The 24,614-nt window shown below is 45.8% G+C and overlaps 1 protein-coding gene across 2 annotated transcripts in view; it reads right to left on the bottom strand.

Moving 5' to 3' along the window:
- HAL (histidine ammonia-lyase) overlaps positions 1–24,614 on the bottom strand; it is a 387,900-nt gene that overhangs the window by 145,203 nt on the left and 218,083 nt on the right. For both annotated transcript variants that reach the window (XM_078675784.1, XM_078675792.1), the window contains one exon: positions 19,974–20,021. In XM_078675784.1, coding sequence (XP_078531910.1) covers positions 19,974–20,021 — 48 coding nt within the window. The remainder of the gene's footprint in view (positions 1–19,973; positions 20,022–24,614) is intronic.

Below are 24,614 nucleotides of genomic sequence, written 5' to 3'. Positions count from 1 at the left end.
ATTGAATTAGGATTTTCAGTGTATTTGATGGAATCACACGTTAGTGAAAAATCGGTTATGATAAGCTTTGGCAAGGGGATTGTCAAAAGCGTCATTTCACGATGCTGCACTGTCAATAATATGTATTTTACAATTCGTTGGACACTTTGGCACCTCACTTTCCGGTCTTGGTGAAAGCACCATGTTTAGGGTTGATACAGATGGACACATGCAATGGTAATCTTTACTTTTCAATTGTAATTTTGCATCTTCATTGCAATTTTCTATTTTTCCTCAGAAATTTACAATTTGCACTATTTTTATGTGTTCCGGCAGATGGCCAATTATTGTTTCTTAGTTTGCATGAAATCGGGCCCTGAAGAAGGGTTCCACGAACCCGAAATGCATTTGGGCTGCCAGAAGACATTAGCTCACGGATTCTGTTTGATGTAATCATCCCTGTTTTGAAGATGACATAATTGTTTAATAGAAGCAAATTTTCAATTAAGTGTCAACTTTCATTCACTTCATGAAATTTTGAATTGAAAAATGCATGTGTAAGTGAACTAGACATTGTCTTTGAGTTGTATGTAAATTTGTTTATTATTGATTAGGTTACAAATTTTTGTTGAACCCTTAGGGTCATTGCGTAGTGTGCTTCAATACGAAATGCAGGTTACTGCGTACTCAGCTTACCAAAGTATTTTTCAGGGAAAGTGGCAGATCCCATCAATGAAGCAGCACACACTGATTCATTATAATTGTAGAGCACAAACAGCAGAAATTCATTAAAAAGGGTGTGCAGGTTGATACGATCCACTTGAGTCTGAGACGTTTGCCACATCTTCTAGACCACAAACAGGAGTAGGTGTCACAACGTAGGTGTTTAGGGGGGAACTACAAGTCCCAGAATGCCTGGTGGGAGTCTGTTTTCTCTTTCCTCTCCTCTGTGGTTTGCCTCACCTATACCTATGCCGCTGTGGAAGCCCTCGGTGCTTGTCACCTGTACTAGCTACCTTCTTGATCCTGGAACCTTGCTTCGCGTTGTGCGCCCGCAGGATCTGCTGTCAGCTGTATCCCGCTTTTCAGCCGCGCTGTGTCCCGCTCTGGAACCGAGCCACCAGCCGCGCTGATACCCGCTCTGTGAAACCCTGCTGGGAGCCGCTGGTAAGAAGATCGTGTCCCGCTTTCAGCCGCGCTGTGTCCAGCTCTGGAACCGAGCCACCAGCCGCGCTGATACCCGCTCTGTGAACCCTGCTGAGAGCCGCTAGTGAGAAGCGCTGTGTCCCTCAGTGTACCCTGTGGGGAGCGCGCTGGACACAAGGACTTTTAGGGCGAGTGGATGATGTTAATCCAGCTCCCCTTTGTGCCTCGCTTGTTTTCTCGTTTTTGTTTTCATGGACACTAGCTAGTGTAGACTAGCATGAGAAAGGACTTTTTGCGTGTATTTAACCGCTACTTCCTGGTTGTGGATAACTTGAGCTATTGTATAGCTCGGACTGGATTGCCTTTTCCCTTTCCTCAACTGCTGTCTTGGGGTTGGTAGAGTCAAGTTCATGAAGAACCCACTACGCCTCAGATAAGTAGCGAGATAACGACTATTGGTATTCCTCAGAGACTTGTTCATCTTTTTCTGTCTAGGGTTCATGGGCAGTACCCTCATACTTTTTGTTACTTTATTTTTCCTACTTTTGCCCTGATGAGTGGAATGCTTGCTGGAGCTTTAACATGTAAGCATAGTAGGTAACCCGTTATATAACAATAGAGAGGTATTGCATATAAAACAGAGAGTGATTCCTGTGTGTTTGTGTCTCCTAACAGGAACCTGTACCCTGACGTAGGCGAGGTGTATCTCCTATTGTCGTGCCTTGTGGATGGTTTATGGCTGCCAGCCTTTTCTATTTTATTTCTCCATTTTTCCCCTTCCCTGGGCGGTGTCCTCTCAGGTGAAGTTCCATTACGACTCACCTGGGGTACACATCCAGAGAGGAGAGAAACTATCATCACATCGCTCCCGCTGTATCTGAACAAACCAGGTTAGTCAATCTGCATATCGTGACAGAGTGACAAGCCCACGTGGTATTACGGCCTGAGCGATGGACACCAATACTGTCCTGGCTACTATGTTAGACACTCTTAACGCGTTACGAGTGGAGGTAGATGCGGTGAGGGTAGAGAACCACGATATGAGGACCGAAATGACGACTCTACGACAAGAAGTAGCGGGGATGGCACGGTCAGGTACCCCTAGTGGTAGGGGAGCCCGTTACATTAGAGAAGCCACGTTACCTCCTCCTCTTCAGTCTCAAGCTTCTGTTGCTCCAGGAGCACAAGGTCCTTCCACCATTAACGTAATACAACCAATGCAGTTGCCCTTGGCACCTCCCGAAAGATTTTTAGGGGATCCTAACAAATTCAGTACGTTTTTGGGGCAGTGCAGGTTACATTTCATGTGTAAACCTGCTGTCTTTCCTGATGATCATTCCAAGACGGCTTTCATGTTATCCTATTTAGGAGGTAACGCCGCTAGTTGGTCATTTCCTCTGATCGAAAGAAATGATCCTGTTCTGAATGATTTCGAAGAATTCTGTGAAGAGATGAGGAAGTTGTTCGATCGTAAGGCACATATGCTATCCTTAGATAGAGAGTTGATCACACTGAAACAAGGTTCGCAAGATCTACTGTCGTACATAACACATTTCAATCGTCTTGTTGTCGAAACTGATTGGCCACCAGCAAAGAGAGTATCCTTGTTTTATCAAGGGTTGAAGGGAGAGCTGAAGGACGTCCTTGCTCAGGTGGTGTCTCTGCCTACTACGTGTGAAGAGCTAATAGATCTCACAGTACAACTAGATCACAGACTACAAGAACGGAAAGGCGACAAATATAGACACGAGTACCGTTTCCCTCCTACCAAACCCAAAGCAGTGTCAGACACCCCTCCTACGTCGGATACTACAGAACCCATGCAAATAGGAGGAATACGAGGTCCTTTGAGTGCAGAAGAGCGTACACGTAGAAGGCAACAGAAACTCTGCATGTACTGTGGAAAACCCGGACATTTCATCAAAGATTGTAGAGTCAAGACAAAAGGGGCTAGAAATCTCTCTGCAGTGGAATATCCTGTACCTACTTCGGGAAACGAGAACGCTCAAACGAGTTCCAGACCCCTCGTTTGAGCTATGAGATCGAAAAAGAGGTCTTTCACGCCGTTGCCAACACCATGCAGCCTGCTGTGCCGCATATGAACGTCTGTGTCACCCTCAGGTGGCCGGGAGAAACGCCTGTGATGGTACATCATTGGTCCGGATGGGCTACGGATGGATCAAAAGAAAATCCAGGCAATAATACATTGGGAATCCCCTTCTAGTGTGAAGGCGTTGCAAAGTTTTATAGGGTTTGCGAACTTTTATCGCCGATTCATTTATGGGTTTTCCACCATCATCCAGCCTTTGACGTATTTGCTCAAGAAAGGAGTAGTCTTCAAATGGACGGAACCAGCTGAACAGGCGTTTCAGGCATTAAAGGATCGTTTTGTTTCTGCACCCATTCTCCGTCACCCGGATGCCGCTCTACCTTTCGTGATGGAAACGGATGCGTCACATTACGCAATTGGAGGCATTTTATCCCAAAGACATCCGGACACAGGCCAACTTCATCCTGTCGCCTATTTCTCAAGGAAATTGTCTTCCAATGAAATTAACTACAGCATCACCGATAAGGAATTGTTGGCCATTAAACGGGCGTGCGAAGAGTGGCGACATCATCTGTTGGGGGCTAGACACACTGTGGAAATCTTTACGGATCACCGTAATCTTCTTTTCCTGAAAAGTGCAAAGGCGTTAACACCTCGTCAGTTACGGTGGTCCTTGTTTTTCTCGGATTTCGATTTCATCATTAAATATCGCCCGGGCCCACAAAACGGAAAGGCGGATGCTTTATCAAGACCAGAATCAGTATCTCCGGTGTTGGCATTGGAAGTTGACGAACCTCCTCTTCTTCTAAACAGAGCAACCTTTAGTCCTTCTGTGTCAGCCATAACGAGTCCTACTGATTTCCTGAGACATGTGGAGGAAAAAAGCAATGCGGTGGACGCTCCTTCCTGGATAGCTAAAGAACCTCGACAAAGAAAACAAAAAGGGAAGCTTCTCTTCAGAGACAATCAGTTGTACCTCCCTGATCAGGAATCACAGGTTCAGGTTCTGCAATGGACACATGATTCCTCCCTTAGCGGCCATCCAGGAATTCTCAAGACTCTCCAACATACTATGAGGTACTTTTGGTGGGAAAACATTCGGAAAGACACAGAAGAGTATGTAACCCGATGTCCTATATGCATTCAAGCTAAAGCTCAACATCAAAGAAGCAGTGGGTTACTACGTCCTATACCGGTACCTCCGGCTCCGTGGCACACGGTTTCGATGGATTTCATCGTAGAAATGCCTCTCAGTTTCGGCAACAACACTATTCTAGTGGTGATAGATCATCTCACTAAGATGGGGCATTTCATTGCATTGACTAAGTTACCCACATCAGGAGAATTGGCTATGACCTTTATGCAGCATGTGGTACGGTTACATGGCATCCCTTCTGTGCTTATCACAGATAGAGGCTCTCAGTTCACCTCCAAATTCTGGAAAGCTTTGTGTGAGGTGATGAAAATAGATGCGCGTCTATCAACTAGTTACCACCCTCAGACTGACGGTAAAACAGACAGACTAAACCAAACGTTAGAACAGTACCTGAGATGCTTCACCCTGCAACAGGGAGAAGAATGGAGGACGTTGTTGTGGATGGCAGAATTTGCCTACAATAACACCACTCATTCTTCTTTGGGATGTTCCCCCTTCTTTTGTCTTACGGGCTATCATCCCAATTCTTTGCCTTTTGATCAGCCATGTCCTTCTTCCCATCCCACCATACAGCAACACCATAGGCATCTACATTCAGTTCTGCATGATGCAAAAGAACAATTGGTGGCAGCCAGAAACCGCGATAAAGCACAAGCTGACAAGAAGAGAACTCCGGAGCCAGTTTACGCAGTGGGCGATAAGGTATGGTTGAGTACCAAACATTTGCGGCTGAAGGGGAATACACGCCTGCAACCTAAGTTTGTAGGACCTTATCCCATTGTGGCCGTGGTTAATCCAGTTGCCATGAAACTTCAATTACCTTCCTCCTGGCATATACATCCCGTGTTCCATGTATCTCTGATGAAACCTTATGTGCAGGGCACGAGACCGATGGTCAGGCCGCAGCCTGTGGATGTCGAGGGGGAGGTCGAGTATGAGGTGAGAGCGGTGCTTGACTCCAGAAGGGTGAGGGGTGCCTTACAATACTTGATAGATTGGAAGGGGTACGGTCCTGAGGAACGTTCATGGGAACCTCGCTCCAACTTGCATTGTCCTGGGTTGTTGAGACGTTTCCATGCCAGATTTCCTTCGAAGCCTGGTGGACCGCCGGGTCGTCGGTCATTGTGAGGGGGTTCTGTCACAACGTAGGTGTTTAGGGGGGAACTACAAGTCCCAGAATGCCTGGTGGGAGTCTGTTTTCTCTTTCCTCTCCTCTGTGGTTTGCCTCACCTATACCTATGCCGCTGTGGAAGCCCTCGGTGCTTGTCACCTGTACTAGCTACCTTCCTGATCCTGGAACCTTGCTTCGCGTTGTGCGCCCGCAGGATCTGCTGTCAGCTGTATCCCGCTTTTCAGCCGCGCTGTGTCCCGCTCTGGAACCGAGCCACCAGCCGCGCTGATACCCGCTCTGTGAAACCCTGCTGGGAGCCGCTGGTAAGAAGATCGTGTCCCGCTTTCAGCCGCGCTGTGTCCCGCTCTGGAACCGAGCCACCAGCCGCGCTGATACCCGCTCTGTGAACCCTGCTGAGAGCTGCTAGTGAGAAGCGCTGTGTCCCTCAGTGTACCCTGTGGGGAGCGCGCTGGACACAAGGACTTTTAGGGCGAGTGGATGATGTTAATCCAGCTCCCCTTTGTGCCTCGCTTGTTTTCTCGTTTTTGTTTTCATGGACACTAGCTAGTGTAGACTAGCATGAGAAAGGACTTTTTGCGTGTATTTAACCGCTACTTCCTGGTTATGGATAACTTGAGCTATTGTATAGCTCGGACTGGATTGCCTTTTCCCTTTCCTCAACTGCTGTCTTGGGGTTGGTAGAGTCAAGTTCATGAAGAACCCACTACGCCTCAGTTAAGTAGCGAGATAACGACTATTGGTATTCCACAGAGACTTGTTCATCTTTTTCTGTCTAGGGTTCATGGGCAGTACCCTCATACTTTTTGTTACTTTATTTTTCCTACTTTTGCCCCGATGAGTGGAATGCTTGCTGGAGCTTTAACATGTAAGCATAGTAGGTAACCCGTTATATAACAATAGAGAGGTATTGCATATAAAACAGAGAGTGATTCCTGTGTGTTTGTGTCTCCTAACAGGAACCTGTACCCTGACGTAGGCGAGGTGTATCTCCTATTGTCGTGCCTTGTGGATGGTTTATGGCTGCCAGCCTTTTCTATTTTATTTCTCCATTTTTCCCCTTCCCTGGGCGGTGTCCTCTCAGGTGAAGTTCCATTACGACTCACCTGGGGTACACATCCAGAGAGGAGAGAAACTATCTTCACATCGCTCCCGCTGTATCTGAACAAACCAGGTTAGTCAATCTGCATATCGTGACAGTAGGAGAGGCGGAAAAGCGTAAGCATAGATCCCTGATTAGGTCATTTATAGTACATTGTCCATTGACTAGAGGTGTGGTTACCTGGAGAGAAAGTGTCGGTATTTTGCTTTTTTTGGGGTGGAAAATAGGTCTATGTGAGGAGTGCCCTAGTGCTAAAAAAAGGAGTAGGAATTGCAGATGGAATTCCCAATTGTAGCCATGTGTCCTGCTGAAAATATTGGCCAGGTTGTTGTTCACCCCCGGAAGGTATTCTAACATGAGATTAATGCAGTGGTGGAGTGCCCAATACCTTGTCTTTTGTGCCAGTAGAATTGGGGGCAGAGAGTAAGTGCCACCCTGTTTCTGAAGGCAGTACATGACTGTCATATTGTCTGTTTTGATTATAACTACCTTGCCCTGAATGAGGGAATGGAAAACTTTAAAGATGCTATGCATAGCAGGGAGCTCGAGGTAGTTGACATAGTGCTTCTGGTGATGAGGAACCCACACCTCCTTATATGTCATTTTGTCCAGATCTGCCCGCCCTCCCCAGCTTGCTCAAGAGTTAAACATGGTGACTTGTGGTATCGGAACTAGGAAGGGCTGTCATGCAATTGTTGCTGTTCCACCACCGGGAGTTTACCAACACTAAATCTTCTCATTGACCCTCTGCATATGACGACCATTGATTTGAAAGGTATTTTTGAACTAGACACATATGGAGCTGCAGGAAGTCATCATGCCAAGGTGGTAAATAATGGTTCAAACCGAGAGTTTCTGACTTGGCTGAAAGAGGCAAGAGCTACTGGAAAGCGAAAGCCTCTGTGGACCGTGGTAGAATTTGTACAAAAACAAAAGAGTGTCAGAGGGTCTAACTAGTCTATGTGTGGGTCATTAAGCTAAAAGAACCGTGTCAAATCATCTAACCAAAACAAAAAGAAGAATTGCTGGATACCAGTGATCACTTACAGGTTATCCATCAGTCACCACACGGAACCGCCCTTCATCATTTGGCATTCCTGTTGTTCACAATCATTGGTACGTCACTGGCTCAGGCAAGCGGAGGTCAGTTGGTATAACCTCCTGAGAGCCAAGTGGCGGCCAAATAGTGGTAGAGTGTCACTAGCTACCCATCAATTTATTTGGTGGGTGACTGATTTGCAGTGCTGTGAAAAGGGGTGTGTGGTTAGGGTGAGTAAAGGTGTATAAAATTGGGTGAGTGAGCAATAATAAGAAAACTTTATTAGATCATATGCTCGCTCCGCCAACATTAAAAAGCAGCATAGGTAGTTTTAACAAATATCTACCCTGATATTAAATTGGTCGACATGTTTCAGCAAACTTCTGGGGACTAACGAGTCCATTGCTTTCATCAGGACCGTAAAAACGTATGAAGGCTACTGCAAAACGTGGAGTGAAGTGGAAGAATGAAATTAAACGTGACTTTATACTTATATTTCTTACAACATGAAAAAAGATCACCTGATTTGTGAGGTGTATTCTTTAGTTTGTAGAAAGTATACTCGTCACATGATAGTAGGAGTAGAAGGCTCCACCCCGCCTGGCAACGGCTCAGGAGTCGAGGGAAGCACCACTTCACTCCACGTTTTGCATTAGCCTTCATACGTTTTTACGGTCCTGATGAAAGCAATGGACTCGTTAGTCCCCAGAAGTTTGCTGAAACATGTCGACCAATTTAATATCAGGGTAGATATTTGTTAAAACTACCTATGCTGCTTTTTAATGTTGGCGGGGCGAGCATATGATCTAATAAAGTTTTCTTATTATTGCTCACTCACCCAATTTTATACACCTTTACTCACCCTAACCACACACCCCTTTTCACAGCACTGCAAATCAGTCACCCACCAAATAAATTGATGGGTAGCTAGTGACACTCTACCACTATTTGGTCGCCACTTGGCTCTCAGGAGGTTATACCAACTGACCTCCGCTTACCTGAGCCAGTGACGTACCAATGATTGTGAACAACAGGAATGCCAAATGATGAAGGGCGGTTCCGTGTGGTGACTGATGGATAACCTGTAAGTGATCACTGGTATCCAGCAATTCTTCTTTTTGTTTTGGTTAGATGATTTGACACGGTTCTGTTAGCTTAATGACCCACACATAGACTAGTTAGACCCTCTGACACTTTTTTGTTTTTGTACATGTAGCTAGGGAATGTGTCTTGGACTTTAAAATCCCTCAGGCCCTCCTCCTACCTTTCAGTGTCCATGGTAGAATTTGCCTGTAACTGAGCTTAGTACTGGCCTTACAAATGGCTGGAGTTGAAGGGGCTGTAGATGGGTTTTGGTGGCATTTAACATGAACCCAAAGTATTTAGGAGTGAGATTGTAGCCTGGGTTTCTGCTATGAACTGGTGCTTGCTTGCGATCTTCATCAGCTAATAGGGGAAAACATGGATTCCCCCCCTCCTTCAGAATGCTGCTACTACTGCTTCAAGCAGTGGTGAGGCCGAAGGTAAGTACCTTGAATGTATATTGATGAACACTTACTATGAAGCATAAGTAGTGCCCGTGGTCTAGATGGATGGGGATGTGGAAGTAGGCATGTTTAAAGTCTAGTGCTGTAATGCAATCAATCGGAGATGGCAACCAGTAGTATTACCATAGGAAAGTATTCAAAGGGAATGAAGGGATTGAGGGGCTTGAGGGCCAGAATGGTCCTAAGAGACCCGTTCTTCTTGGGGATGAGGAAGTAAAGAGAGTAAACTCCTGCGCTGCGATGGTGAGGGGGAACTGGTTCTGTTGCCCCTTTTTGAAAGAGCACTTTAATCTCTTCCTGCAGAATGAATGAATGAATGAATTGGGAATTTATATGGCGCAACTTAACCCGGAGGCATCAAGGCGCATCTGGTGGAAAAACAGCTGAGTGGTCGGAGGCACCTGAAAGAGGCAAATTTTACAGGTAGGACTCTGCGAAAAGCCAGGTTTTTAGATTTTTACGAAAAAGGGCAAGAGAGGGTGAGTTGTTTGCTGATGAGGGTGTGGCTCGAGGCTTAATGTTGGGGATGTGATACGTTCTAGTCAGTAGCTGTGAACCACAGCTAATGCCGATTTGTCTTCGTGTTTTGTGTGATCAGGCAAGGCAAAGGGAGGCAGTGTTGTGAGGTGAAGGCCCCTCTGCCGGAAACTCCTTTACGCCTGCTCCTGTTGTTTTTGCCTCTATAGGCACACCTGGCATACCCTTATGTCACCAGTTGATGGTATGCTTGTTGTGTTGCTCCTTTTGGTATGAGAGGGTAGCATTTGGGTAGTTGGCTTTCGAGCCTGCTCGTAATGTCTCCCAACAGAGCATCGAGGAGATGGGGTCTGTAGGGTACCGAAGACTTTTGCAATGTCTGTGTCGTTTTAGATTTTTTCTAACATTTGACCCACCCGTGGGCAGAGTTGATGTTCTCCATTGAAGAGCAGGTGAAGCAGATGTTGCTAGACCACCAGCTTAAAGTAAGATACATAGCTAAGCATTTAGTATGATGTGGATGCTGGTGTTGACCCCAGTGTGATGTGGTTTCCTTGGCATTAAGGGTGAAGAATATGGAGGCATTAGAAATAGTCGCTTAAGTGAAACTATCTCCTTCTCCCCCTTTTGAAACTTTTTAAACTCGTTTGCAAGATGCTTCGCTAGTTTTTGCATTGTTTCCCATTAAGCCCTGTCAGAGGGAAAGGAGGCTCACGGGGTTGGCTATCCTCCAGTGGGTACTGGCTCCTACCTTTCATCTGCATCATCCATCTTCTTGCTCTCTTTTTCAAACAGGGGTGCATTGCCTGTGGCCTAAGCAGAAGCCCATGGCCTGAGCAGAAGCCCACATGAGTGCTGTGTGGACAACAAGGGTGTTGGGTAAGACATGAACCTTCATACTTTTTTTTTACTTTGGTGTTATCACCCTGGGCTTGCCTGGCTCCTAAAAAGTATTTGTGGATGATTTTAGTATGCCCTTTCACATAGGGAGGAACTGTAAAGTTCTCTCTGACTTGCATAATGTCTCCAAAAGGAAATCGTCTTCCTCATGAAGGCCATGCATGTCCACATGAAAAAATGCTAACCTTTAAATCACCTCATGGTAAGCTGTGGTGTCCTTGAAGAGAGATGTTCTTAGAGGAAAATGATCAGGATCTGTACCCCATCAATCCCCCCACACACCTCTGCGGGATATATGTCATAGTCACCTATAGCTCATTTGTGGGCACTGGGTCAAATGGTGCCTAGTGAAGATAGATAGAGCAAAGGGGGATGCCGTCCCCATATGTATGGGGATCCCTCTGATGTGTATAAAGGCAATGGAGGTGGTGACATTGGAGCTGTTCATCATACTAATCAAACTACAAAATTATGTGTTTTCTGAAGAACTGCAAAAAAATAATCTGGTAATCCTAGGTGCATGCTATTAAAGATGTCGATCTTGAACAGTACACATGCGGGCACTACCAGGGTTTGTTTGTACTTAGGAAGAAAGGTTGGATTTTTAGAGCAGTTGAAGCACTTCCCACCAGTTTTTCTCCACTTTTCAACAACTTATTCAATCACTTTTTTAAATGAACACTCTAAAAATATTTGCCAATTTGGAAAGTTCTCGAACAGGTAAAATTAAGCCAATACTTCCCAAAGCTTTCATAATGGATCTTTGCCTGCTTTGAAGTGCCCCACCAACTGTCCTTTATAACATTAATAAGATTTTAAAATTAAAATATTATTTGCATTTTTGTAAATTGTGTTAACTTCTAAGTGATTACATTTAAAATGCGCTCACCACATGTTTTAATGACAGACAATGGAGCTGTGCATCTACGTCATATGCTTTAATGCAGGTTTCTCTATAGTTTGCCATTGTTTAAAATAATTGTTTTATCATGGATTTTATGTGATTTCCGACTGCATTGAAAACATAATTGGCTTAAGCTCAAAACTAAAATTAAGTCACTAGTCTCACTTTTCTACTACGGTGTGTAGGGATCGCTGTTAGTTCCTTCTGGTGAATCAGTAAATACGTGTGTGCATTATAAATTCCTGGTTCGATTCAGCAATTAATAAATTGGTACACAAGACATACATATTGTGGTTTATACAAGGATTGGCAGGTGCTCAAGATGGTAAAGTTTCTAAAGAAAATTCTACAACCTAATTGGATGACCACGTTTAAAGAAACAACAATGGAGCAAAGCACTTTATTAGAAAAGATAATTAGAAACAAATATGTGAAAACAAATGTGTATTTTAAAGCCTTTAAACATGGTAAAAGAAGCAGATGTAAGACATAAGTGGAGCATCCAATAGGTTTGATATCAGAAGGGAGAAGGACCAATACAATGTGTGACATGTGGAATTATTATTACCAAATGAAAAGAAGCATATTTCAGAAATCCTGTAGGCTGATAAGGAACACTAAGTGATGATCGAAAGGAAGATCCGACTAAAGTACACATTTACACACAATACAAATAAACTGAAATTGGATACAACTCTAAAAAAGGGAGAGACACAACATGAGTTTGTTTAATATGCTAGGCTATAAGTGAACAGAGAAGTGATAAATAAATCAAAAGGACTGGAGGACATAAGCAAGGAGTCCAAAATGAAGGGATGTGTAACAATAGTGACAAGAGAAGACAAACGCTTCTAAAGGGATTTTAGTGGAAACGCTACTGGCCAAAGAAAACATTATGTAGTATACTGCAAGATTTGGTGAATGAATGTATGTGGTTATGTCTACAATGCAAACCTAGCTAAAAGATCGTGAAATGATGTGCATGGTCAAAGAGAAGCATACACTCAGTGAGTGATAGGTGAGGTAGCTGGCTTGTGGACTGAAATATATCAATGGTTAAATATTGGTGCTGATGCATATATTAACTACTCTGCAAGACATCTGTGAGTAAGACCAACAGAAAATGGACATGAATGTTAGATTTCTGTATTGGTATGAAAAAAATTAGCGAACCTAGATTATGTGATGCTTGAAGAGAGAGTCAATTGGTGTAACAGTTAAATAATCCAAGAACTGACCCATGAGTAACTCCACAGAGCAGTGATGTTGGCGCACAAGAAGCATCTTTTCAAGAAACCGAAAAAGAATGTGACAGAGATAAAATGACAAAAAATTATGAGAAACCTTAGAAATTCCTCAGCAAGACTCAATTCAGAAGAAAAGAGTGATAGTATCAAAATCCATAGACAGATCTGATGCAGCCATGAACGGGTTTAGAGTTCAAAGCTTAGGGCCTGATTATGAGTTTAGAGGTCCTGGAGTGGGCCGCAATACCAGTGACCCACTCCAGAACCGCTCTAGAGCTTTCTGGATTCACTATGCTGTGCATTATTCCGCGGTCTAGAGGTTGGGTCCAGAATCGTAGTATTTTTTCTTTTTTTTTCGTAGCCCAGGTGGACGTCGACGTCCCACCTCTTGGTGTCCTTCCTGTGACGTTGGCACGCTTCCTGCGGAAGCTCCCACCTTTGGGCGCCATCTTTGGATTCTTTTTCTCTTATTTTTGTGTCATGATTGTTCATCCTTTCCAATCTTTTCAAGTTCTTCCTTAATGTAAAGGAATTCTAGATTTGTCTCTTTAAAGTGTCTGATTGTATATTGTCTTTGCATTTCCCCCTTCTTCTGCCTAATCTTTCTGGTGGAGGTGGGTGGGTTCGCTAGTAAATCCAGAAAGATCTTCAAGCTGCAAAACTACACCGACAGGTAAGAAACTATTCGTTTTGCAGTGTGAATCTTTCTGGATTCATTAAGCTGTGCATAGACTTTGGAGCGGTTTGTTATGTTTGTGGCGGTTGGGTGGAAGATGAGCGTTGGTTGTTGAATATATGTTGAAGCACTTTTGTCCTACTTATGCTTCCTTGTTCATTTGTATATCCACACAGTAGTGCTTAGTAAACATGTGCACTGAAGCCCCTGTAACCGCCAGGCATATGTCTTGAATGGGTGTGTTAACCAGGAAGGCTATTGTTGCTTCCTTTTTCCTGGTACAGTGGGCTTGTGCCCCTCCTAATAGCTCTTGACCTGCCTGCTTGTTGCAGAATTGTATAGTTTGTGTAATCCATCGTGCGATGGTGCCGTTTGTTACTGGTCTTCCCAGGAAACTGCTTGCGAAGGACACAATGAACGTCTTTATTTTCCTGTGCTCTTTAGTTCGTTCCATGTAATGCATTACTGCCCTTCTAGGGTCCAGAGTGTGCAGTGCTCTCTCTGCGCTTGTGGATTTCTGAAAGAAGCTTAGTATCTGTATTGTTTGTTTCATGTGAAACCTTGACCCCACCTTTGGCATAAAGTGTGGGTCCGTTCTCATTACCACCCTGTCATTGTGTATTTGAATGTAGGGTTCCTGTAGCGTCAGCGCTTGTAGCTCGCTTACTCTGGGTAGCGAGGTGATTGCTACTAGGAAGGCTGTCTTCATTGTGAGCATTTGTAGTGAGGCCTTATGGATGGGCTCACAAGGCGCTTTCATAAGCTCTGTTAGAACTAAATTAAGGTTCCATGCCGGTGGCTGAATCTTTTTTGGTGGGGCGATCCTTTTAGCCCCTTCCAGGAATCTCTTTACTACTTGGGATTTAAAGAAGCTCTTTCCAGTCTCCCCTCTTGTGTAGGCTACTATCGCTGCTAGGTGTACTCTCAGCAAGGTAGAGCTTAGTTTTGCTTTTAGCAGGTGTGTTAAATATTTTAGCACAGTTAGTTCCTTGGTCATTTTCTTGTGTAGTTTTTTCCTGATGCACCATTGTGTGAATCTTTTCCATTTCGCCACATAGCACCGCCATGGCGTAGGTCTCCTTGCCTCCCGTAGCACCCACAGTGTGCTCTCTGGGAGTTTTAGGTGTGCAAACTCTAAGTCTTCAGGTGCCATGCAGCTAGGCAGAGGATCTGCGGCTCTGGGTGGAGTATTTCCCCGTTTTACATGGAGAGCAAGTCCTTTTTTTTTGCGAACTTGTGGGGTGGTCCCTGCGCTATTTGAGAGAACCAGGACTTCCTGGCCCACTGTGGTGCCACCAGAATCACTGTCATGTTGCTGGTTCCTCATTTGCTGAGTACCCTGTTTATCAGTGGTATCGGTGGAAAAGCGTAGGCAAATGTTTTCAACCAGCTAATCCATAGGGCATTCCCCTGGGATTGTTCTCCTGGTTGCCTAGATGCGAAGTATTAGCATTTTGCATTCTGGTGTGTTGCAAATAGGTCTATTTTTGGTGTCCCCCACTTCTTGAATAGCTTTTGCGTTTCCTGTGCATTGAGCTCCCACTCGTGTGATGCTGATGTCTGTCTGCTGAGCCTGTCTGCCTCGACGTTGTCCTTTCCTGGTAGGTGTATAGCTAGGAGGTCTATTTCTAGTGGGATGGCCCAACTCCATATCCCCTGTGCTAGGTTGGATAGTGCCACGGATTGTGTTCCTCCCTGTTTGTTGATGTGGAACATCGTTGTTGTGTTGTCGGTTTGTATCAACACTCTCTGCTTGTACAGTTATTTCTGGAAGGCTTTTAGGGCAAGGAACACAGTCTTTAGTTCCAGGTAATTGATGTGCTTGATCGCATCTGTTGTAGTCCACAGACTCCGCACCTTGAGCTGGTTCATGTGTGCTCCCCATCCCCTCTGTGATGAGTCTGTGGTGATGGTCCCTGTTGGGTTTGGTGGTGTTAAAGGCTTCCCCCTTGTTATGTTCTCCTTGTTCCACCATGCTATTTCCTCTTGCACTTCATGCGTGACAACCACTAGATCTTCCCAACTCCCTGTAGCTTGTGACCATTGTTGTTGGAGCCATTCCTGTAATGGTCTCATGTGGAGTCGTATATTGGGGACTAGGTGTATGCAGGACGCCATCATCTCTATGATCTTGCTCGCTGACCTCACTGTCACAGCTCGCCCCTTTTGGTATTGACGTGTCTCCTTCAGCAGGGCAAGTGTTCTCTTGTCGCTGGGGAACATCTTGCTCTGTATGGTGTTGATCTATGCACCTAGGAAGATCTTCACTTGTTCTGGTTCCATTGAGGATTTCCGCCAGGGGATTGAGAATCCCAGTTCTGTCAGCGTCTCTGTGACCCGCTGTGCATGTATTTGGCATTGTTTGTTGGAACTTGCTTTTATTAACCAGTTGTCGAGGTAGGGTTATACATGAATCCCTTCCCTCCGTAGGTGCGCAGATACCGCTGCGAGGCATTTGGTGAAGACCCTTGGTGTGGATTTTAGTCCGAAGGCCAGGGCTGTGAACTGGTAGTGTGCTTTGTCGATGGCAAATCTCAGTAGATTTTGTGTTGTCTGTTTATGGGAATGTGTAGGTAGGCATCTTTCGGGTCTACCGTGGAAGAAGTGGAGAAGTGTGGCTCACCGATTAGAGCGGCAGACCCTGAGGCAGAGATCTGGCCCGGGACCAGGGTTCAATTCCCGACGCGGCAGGGTCTTGGGCTCAACGTCCACGGACTCGATAATTCTCGCCTAGGTGCCTACTCTAATCATGGGTCCCACTCTGCAACTCTGGGCAATAGCTTGCTTAATCTCCACAACGACCCCGAAAGCGCTAGGATACCTGGCCTCACCTTGGAGGTGCCCAGTAAGGGGCATCTCACAGGGAAAGCCAGGAAGGTTTCCACAGCGGTATACAGTGCCAAAATACCTTTCAGGTGATAGTGCGGTTTACAAGTATACACACATTTACATTTACATAAAGTCTCTGTCCCTTATCTGAGGGATGACTTCTTGTAGGGATGTCATTTTGAATTTATGAGTCTTTATGTATTGGTTTAGGAACCGTAGCTCCAGGATGGGTCTTAACGTTTCGTCCACCTTTGGTAAGAGGAAGTAGTTGGAGTACTCTCCCTTGTTTCTTTCTTTGAATGGCACGGTTTCTATCGCCTCCTTGTGGAGGAGTTCTTGTGCTTCCTTTAGGGGCAGCGCAAATTCTTTTGCTGAACGCACCTTTCTTTTTAGTTTCCTGTTTGGAGGCTTCTTTTCCAGCTCTATACAGTATCCAAACTGTATGATGTTCAGTATCCATTTGTCTGTTGTTATTTTCTTCCACTCCTGGAAGAAGTGTTTTAGTCTGCCTCCTACAGGTGTTATATGTTTGTTGATCCCTGATTGGAGTGCGTGTAAAACTTTTTTGCTTATTTTGTTGTGCCCCTCCCTTAGAGGTGTTGTGTGGGTGGGCATGTTTGGTGGAGCGGAGTCACTTAGAGGTGGTTTGCTGGCCCCCTCTTCTTGTTTGTCCTCTTCCATTCGCTCTCCCTCAAAAGGACTGGCACCTAGGTTGGTATTGCCGGGTTTGCTGTTGCTGGCCCTGCTGCACTTGGTTGTTGCCCTGGTAGTTCTGCTGGACTGTCTGATGTGACGTTCCCGGCTGGTTTCCCCCTCTTTCGTTTGGTCTCCGTGTCGGGGTGCCCCTTCTCATTCCTGTGAATTGAAACACCCCCATGGACCTTGTAGTTTCATTTTCTTTCTTGAGTTGCATCAGTTTCTCATCTACTGGCACTCTGAAAAGTGTTTCTCCATTGAAGGGTGTGTTCAGAATATTATTCTCAGCCAGGCATGCCTTCTTTCTAGGACCTCAATCATCATGAGCCTGCTGGATGTGTCTGCCGCATCCAGGGCTGATTTTAGGCATGAGTTTGCTACGTGCTTGCCTTCCTCCACCAGGTGTGTTGTTCTCTGTTGGTATTGCTCGGGAGGTGTTTGAGTAGCTGTCCGACCTCCTTCCAATGCTGGTATGTATGCCTGTTGAGTATGGCATTAGAGTTGGCAATGCGCCAGTTGATTGCTGCATTCCTCTCAATTTTCCTTCCAGTGAAGTCTATCCTCTTTCTTTCCTTGTCTGGAGGTGGGCCTGAGTTTGTGGGAACATTGGCCCTTTTTCTGGCTGTTGCTGCAATGATGGAGTCAGCTGTGACGGATGCCTGGATGTAAGGTGGATCCTTAGAGGAATGTTTGTACTTCTTTTCTGTCCTAGGTGTGACAGACCTGCAGCTTGATGGCTCCTTGAATGCTTCCCTTCCCTGGTCCAGGACACTTGGGAGCATGGGGAGGAACTGACTCCCAGTTTGAGTGGGGTGCAGGGTCTCTAAGAGGAAGCAGGCTTTTGGTTTCTCTTCCTCCAGTTTCACCCCATATGCTGTTGCCACATTCCTGATGACTATATTGTAGATCACAATGTCATCTGGCGGCAAAGGCCTCGAAGGATATGTTTCCACGGCCTCTTCTGGGTTTTCGGCATAGAGGTCCTGCCAATCCAGGTCCTGTGCCACCGAGGATGCCGAGCCCAAACTTGTTTGCTGGTCTTCATCGCCTTCTCCCTTGTAGTAGTATAGGCCATCTTCCTCTTGGTGTTCCTGGGGCTCCGGAGTTTTCCGCGGCTCTTCGGGGTCGAACTCCTCTTCTACCTCGACGATGGTCGCCGGCTTCAACGGGATGGTGAACCTTTTCATCCTTTCGTCGAATTCCCTTTTCCTTTGCAGGATGTTGTCCATTTCGGCCTCGTACCTTCTCTTTTTACTCTCCATCTCGGTGGCCTGCTCGGCGTCGAGGGTTATGGACGATGTGTTTAATGTCGAAGTCGCCTTTGGGTCCTTATCCTTCGGCGTCGAGCACGCCTTTTCGGGGACGTGTTTCCACGACCTGGGTTTGTCTTGTGTTTTCACTGACTGGGAGTCCTTTTTGAAGGATCCGCTGGGCTGTTTGTCCCTGGATGCAGCTGCGTCTGTCGAATGTTTCAGTGCCAGTGCTCCTTTCGAGGACTTAGACTCTGTTTTTCGAGAGTCTGACTGATTTTCCAGAGTCTGTTGGGGTCTTAGGGGTCGATGTCTCTCTTACCTCCTTTGTTGTTTTCGCATCGGTCTCTGTGACTGTGTAGTCATCTGGTCCCTCAGCGATGTTGTCCTCTTCTCCACCGGAGAGGCCCAAATCCCGGAGCTATGGAGGTTGACCTTGGCCTTGCATGTTGTAGTTGGCTCTCCTCTGTCTTTCTCTTACCATGAGCGTCTTCGGGGTAAAAACGGAACAGGCGTTGCAAACCTTGCTCTCATGGTCGACCGGCAGGCAGAGGTTGCAAACTGGATGCTGGTCCTTCTGCGCGTACTTGTGGTGGCAATTTCAGCAGAATTTGAAGGGTGTTTTGTCCATTCCTGCGCTCAGGGGGCCCCCTGTGTGCGCATTCTCCGTAGGACGTCGAAGTTTTCGATGTTCTCCTCTTTTGGCATCCCGGTTCAGTGGTCTTGCTTGCGAGATGTATTCTCCACGTTTTTTCAGTGGTTTTCTTTCTTAGTCTTCTTCTTTTCTCCAAAAACTCTGGAACCTCTCGGTGACGATCCAGACCCAACGGCGGAAAAAAGAGTCTGAAGATGGCGACCAAAGGTGGGAGCTTCTGCAGGAAGCGTGCTGACGTCACAGGAAGGACACTAAGAGGTGGGACGTCGACGCCCAACTGGGTTACGAACAAAACAAATAAAATGAAAAAATACTACGATTCCGGACCCAGCCACTAGACCGCAGAATAATGCACAGCATAGTGATTATAGAAAGATTCACGCTGCAAAATCTCAAGGTCTGGTGGGTAGTCCATTGGTGTTCCCACAGCAGTGCCTATTAAAAGGCACTGCAACGGGAAGGCCAAAACCCGTTCCTGCATGGCATTGACTTTAAAGTCCATGCTGTGCAGGAAAGTGGATGGCTGCATACAGGGGGGCACAACATGTGCCCCTCTGCAGGCTCCCCTTGCCCTGAGCCAACAGGGGGTCCTGTATGGCACCCTTTGTTTCCTCACTGCCACAGTTTTCATTGTGGCTTCACCGTCATAAACACGGTAGCGGTGAAGAAACTTCTAATATGCTTGGCAGTGCCGCAGCGGCACCATCAGCATATAAGGGCCTCTGACTGCTGTGCCATTGTGGTGGGATCCATGATCCGCCGTATTCGTAATTTGGTGGGTGGATCACCAAACTGGTAAACCAGGGACTGCAAACATAGGTTTGGCGGTCCTATGGACCGCCAAACTCCTAATTAGGCCCTTAGTCTTATTAGTGTGCAACAGTAAGAAGAGTAGAGGCATGACCTGGCCAGAAACCAGATTGGAATTTTGAATGAATATGGTTACAAATCAGAACAGATAATTTCCAAAGATTTGAAATGGTAAGGAAGGAGAATGGTATTTAAGGCAGTCTTTTGATGGGAACAAAGGGATGAGTGTTGGCTTTTTCAAAGTTGGACTTCTGATGCTCATTTAAATCAAAGAGTAGACATTTCAGAGTGCAAGACTGAGTTAAATACAGACATTAGATTGGCAGTGTATATGTAGTACAGAAACAGATGGAGTATGAGAAAGTGGTAGTAGGATTTTACCTCTTTTGGTCGCAAAGATATAGGTTTTAATCCATGCGCTTCCAGTACCTGCATCAAGATAAATAGGATATAAAAAATACTGATTTTTAACTTCTAAAAATATCAAAGTGAAGATAACATTAATCAAGTCCCCACAAAATTAGATTAGAGGTCAGCCTCTACAAACAGATTTGAATGGCCAATTTGTCTTTGCAAACACATTGTAATATTCACAGTCACAGTTCATAACTGCTTTTTCTTGTGAACGTGGACTCTCCACTCAAATGCATCCTATGTGTTACAACGACTAACATACACTGCTCATTGAATGCATACCCACGTCCACTGAGGTACTAGAGGCAGTCTTTGAAACATTAGCTAACTAAGCATGGAAAACCGTCACATCTGTTCACTGTTCTTCTAAAGCACATTGTTTGATTTTTTTACAGAAAATGCTGTTCCATGAAATACAAATGTTATTTATTTTGCAGCAGACAACGTATATATTTGCTATTGCATACAAAAAATATTCTAATTAGTGGGAACAGGACCCTGGAGGAAACTTTGGCAAATAGAAGGAAAATTGATTATGTTGCAAATCGCAAAAAAATCCAAGGCTAAACTGTGAAGAAAGCCTGTGCCTATTTTGTTCAATTATTTCGAATTTTGCCCTGACACATAGCTGCTTCAAGTAAGTGGTTACCTGCAAGTACACTACCATTAATGTAATGTTTGTATTAATGTAAAAGAAATTATCCACATTTAAGCAAAAGCATTGAATCAAGAACGTGTACAGAGATTTGCTGTCTCGTTTGTATTTTATTATGAGTAATTATGAACTTATGAGTACTTTGTTTATAGGATCATGGCTGAATATAACCGCATATCTTTTCATTGGTAAGGCATCTGGGTATACCTACTTGATATACTGGATACAACTCAATGACTGCATGAGATAACCATACTGTGAGATAAAGCTTGTAAGAAATGTGATTATTGGTTGAGGTGGGTGTAAACCCTTCTCAAGCAACAACCAACGTCCTTATCAGGATGAACCACAAAAGTTACAAAATTAACCTGTGCTTAACCTTCTGGTAACTTAGCACAAAAACGGTCAGGCTTATCTTAGAGGCAATATGCAAAGTATTTATGTAGCACACAAATAGTAATGAAGTGAAAACACCACAATTAACTCCAAAACCAATTTCGAAAAATGTAGTGAATTTTAATTAATAAAATGACACCCGAACAACAACAATCCAATCATTAGAACTGGTGATATCCAATTTTAAAATGTCATTTAAGCATAGCACCTAGAAGCACAAGGCGCCACTCGCATTCATACTAGACCAGGAGAAAGATATAAGCTCAGGTCAACCATAATAGTGTGTGGGCCAGACACAGGGACCTGGTTAGTCCCGCTGAAAAAGTTACCTTCTCAGAGTCTGGTGTGAAGAGTCTAGTTCACAGTGGAAGAGACTGAGAGAAGCAGGTCAGGCGTCGTGAACAGTCGATGTAGCGCTAAAATATGGGTCTGGATTACGGAAGTGCCCGGAGGCGCAATGGGTGTTTGCACCCACTTTGCAAGCCCCCAGAGGGAGCTGCAGATGCTTGTGCATCCCCGTCTGTAATACAGATGGCGTTTGCGCACATAGGGGGCCAGGGCTTTCATCAGAGGCTGTTCTCTAGTTTGCATGGCCCGTGGAGCAATGCAAATGTGAGAATCTCTTTGCCTCTGCACCCACTCCGTATTACAGACGCAGGCACAGAAGCAAAGAAGCTGTCAGGAGGCAAACTGACAGTGCGCCCCCTGACGGCAGACCTCTGGATGGGGGGTCCCATGGACACCCCAGATATCCTCTTGCAGGCGAGTGCCGTCACTCACTGCACCCACCTGTAAGTGGCTCTTTAATCCCCCTTAAAAGTGCAGGGGGATTGCCACCTGCACTGTGAAACGCGGAGCGGCTTAAAAGTTGCACATTCGCGGCTGCCCTGGTGGCAGTGCATTTATCCAAATACAGTGCATTTTCCTTATTTGCGCCGGGTGCACCTTTTAAACCAGGAAAATGCACTGTACATATGATACGTCCCTGGTCTGGTGTTGCGGTCAGTTGTTGCTGGAGTTTCGCACTGATGTTCACTGCAGGCTATCATTGCTTTAGTGTTAATTGCAGAGCGCGTGTTGCAAGTCATTGCTGGAAGTCGGTGTAGTATGAAGAGTCAGGTTCACCGGAGCTTCGCATTGACGGCAGTCGCAGGCAGCAAGGACTGGCCCATTCGCAGCCACAAAGAGAATAAAACTTCAGGATTTCTGCTTTCTTCACATAAGAGTGCACTCTGATGCCAGCCAATGTTATGGGATTTGTATAGCGAGCTGATCATCCAAGGGGTATCCAGGCGCTGGAGTAGATGAATAGGCCTATTGAGTGCCAAGATGAATAGCCAGGTCTTCAGTTTCTTGCAGAACTCAAGTAGGCATAGAAGAGGTACTCATGTCGTGTGGAAGGCCACTCCAGAATTTGGCAGCGATGTAGGAGAAGGAGCGGCCTCCTGATTTGCTCCTGTGGATGCAGGGTTTTTGCACGAGGGGGAGTGTGGCTGAGCACAGTTGCCTGGTGGGTTGGTGGAAGTTGTGGTGGTGGTTGAGGTAGGCAGGTCTGATGTTGTCAAGGGTTTTGTATGCAAAGGTGAGTAGTTTGAATTGTCATCACTTCTGAATTGGTAGCCAGCGTACTCTCTGAGGTGTGCACTGTGAGGGATGTTGAGGATGAGTCTGGAGTCTTTGTATGAGGTGACGGCATTCACTTGTTTGGCCATCACAAGTCTTCTATTCAAAATGATGCCAACATTTTCGCGGTGGGCATGGATCCCAGGACTGTTGGCCACCAGGAGGCACCCATGGAGAGCTCGTTCCCAAAGATCAGGACTTCTGTTTTATCCATGTTAAGTTTTAGGAAGTTCTGTTTCATCCAATTTGCTATGTCTGACATGCAGGTGGTGAAGTTGACCCAGGTGGTGTGATTGTGGTCTGTGAGGGAGAAGATGAGCTGGGTGTTTGTGTAGGAGACAATATTGTTTCCGTGGGATCTTATGACGTGGTCGAGTGGAGCCATGTTGACATTACAGAGGGTAGGGCTCTGTGATGATGTGATGAGGGTCTTGTGGGAGACTGTATGGAAGGCTGCGGAGAGATCGAGTAGTAGGAGTACTACTGTTTCCCCTTTGTCCATGATAGTGCGGATGTTGTCAGTTTCTGCTATGAGAGCGGTTTCCATGCTGTGGTTGCTGCAGAAGTCAGACTGCGAGATTTCTATTAAGTAGTGTTGTTCAAGATGGTTGTAGAGTTGTTTGTTGATAGCTTTCTCCATGACTTTGGATGGGAAGGGCAGTAAGCATGGGCGGATTTTGCGGATCCACGATTCACGGATTTGCGTATTCACGGATCGTGGATCCGCAAAATCCGCGTATTTGCGGATTCGCGGATTTGCGGATTTGGGGCGGGGCTTCCATGCGAGTGCACATGCCTCTTGTGTGTATAAAAGGTCAGAGACCGATCAGAGCAGCGGATGAAGAAGATACAGAAGCTCCTGGCCACAGGAACAGCACGAGGATTGCGCTCGTGAAAGTCAAGGATGCAAAGGCCTCTGTCCAGCATCACAGCCGATTTTCGATGGTATATTTGGGAAGAGACACAGCTGCCCAGCCTTGACAACGCTCACGATTGCTTTTTGGGCCGATGAATGAGTCACTGAATTTAAGCTTCAACTAGGGCACATGCTTAAATGATATCTGTAAGTGCTTCCGGTTGAGGTTTAATTTTTGTGCCAGGACCATCGTGCCAGAATGAACCCTGCCCTTCATATTTATTCAAGAAGACGCCACCGTTTTATGCCATACCTCGTTGGCTAAATGTATAGTGCTTTCACTACACTACACTACAGCTGCCTAAAGTGCCAGAGAGTTGTCTACAGCGAGCAGGTGTGTGTTACTATGCAATAGCGCCGAAGGGCGCAGGGGTCCCTTGAGTGAGCTATAAAAGCTCCTGTCCCCAGGAGCAGCACGAGGATTGCGCTCGTGACAGTCAAGGATGCAAAGGCCTCTGTCCAGCATCACAGCCGATTTTCGATGGTATATTTGGGAAGAGGGCACAGCTGCCTGGCCTGTTAACTATTGTACGATGGCGCCGGCAAGCTGCCAGCGCCATCCTAAAATAGTTACTAAATTAGCTTCAACAGGAAGCTCGAATAGATAAAATAAAGCAGATGCACGAGCGCCTGCTTGATTTTATCTATTAGTGCTTCCTGTTGAAGCTAATTTAGTAACTATTTTACGATGGCGCTGGCAGCTTGCCGGCGCCATCGTAAATTAGTTACAACAACAGGCCAGGAAGGCTTGAACTTTTGGCCTCGGAATCCGCCGCTCGCGGATTGCGAATTTTCGGTAAATTCGCGAGAGTTCGCGGATCGCGGATTTACCGAAAATTCGCAAAATCCGCGAGCGTAGCGGATTTTGCGCTCATGCTTAAAGGGCAGGAGTGAGATGGGTCTGTAGTTGCTGAGCTCTTTTGGGTCTGCTGTGTTTATTTTTCAGGTTAGCTGTAACTTCTGTGCGTTTCCAGTTGTCAAAAGGGACTGGCACCTGGGGAGGCACCTCTGGGGGTTC

Source organism: Lissotriton helveticus, chromosome 1_1, assembly GCF_964261635.1.
Source record: "Lissotriton helveticus chromosome 1_1, aLisHel1.1, whole genome shotgun sequence".
In the NCBI taxonomy this organism is placed as follows: domain Eukaryota; kingdom Metazoa; phylum Chordata; class Amphibia; order Caudata; family Salamandridae; genus Lissotriton; species Lissotriton helveticus.
Note: the sequence above shows the minus strand (reverse complement) of the source record. Positions and strands in the feature narration are given on the sequence as shown.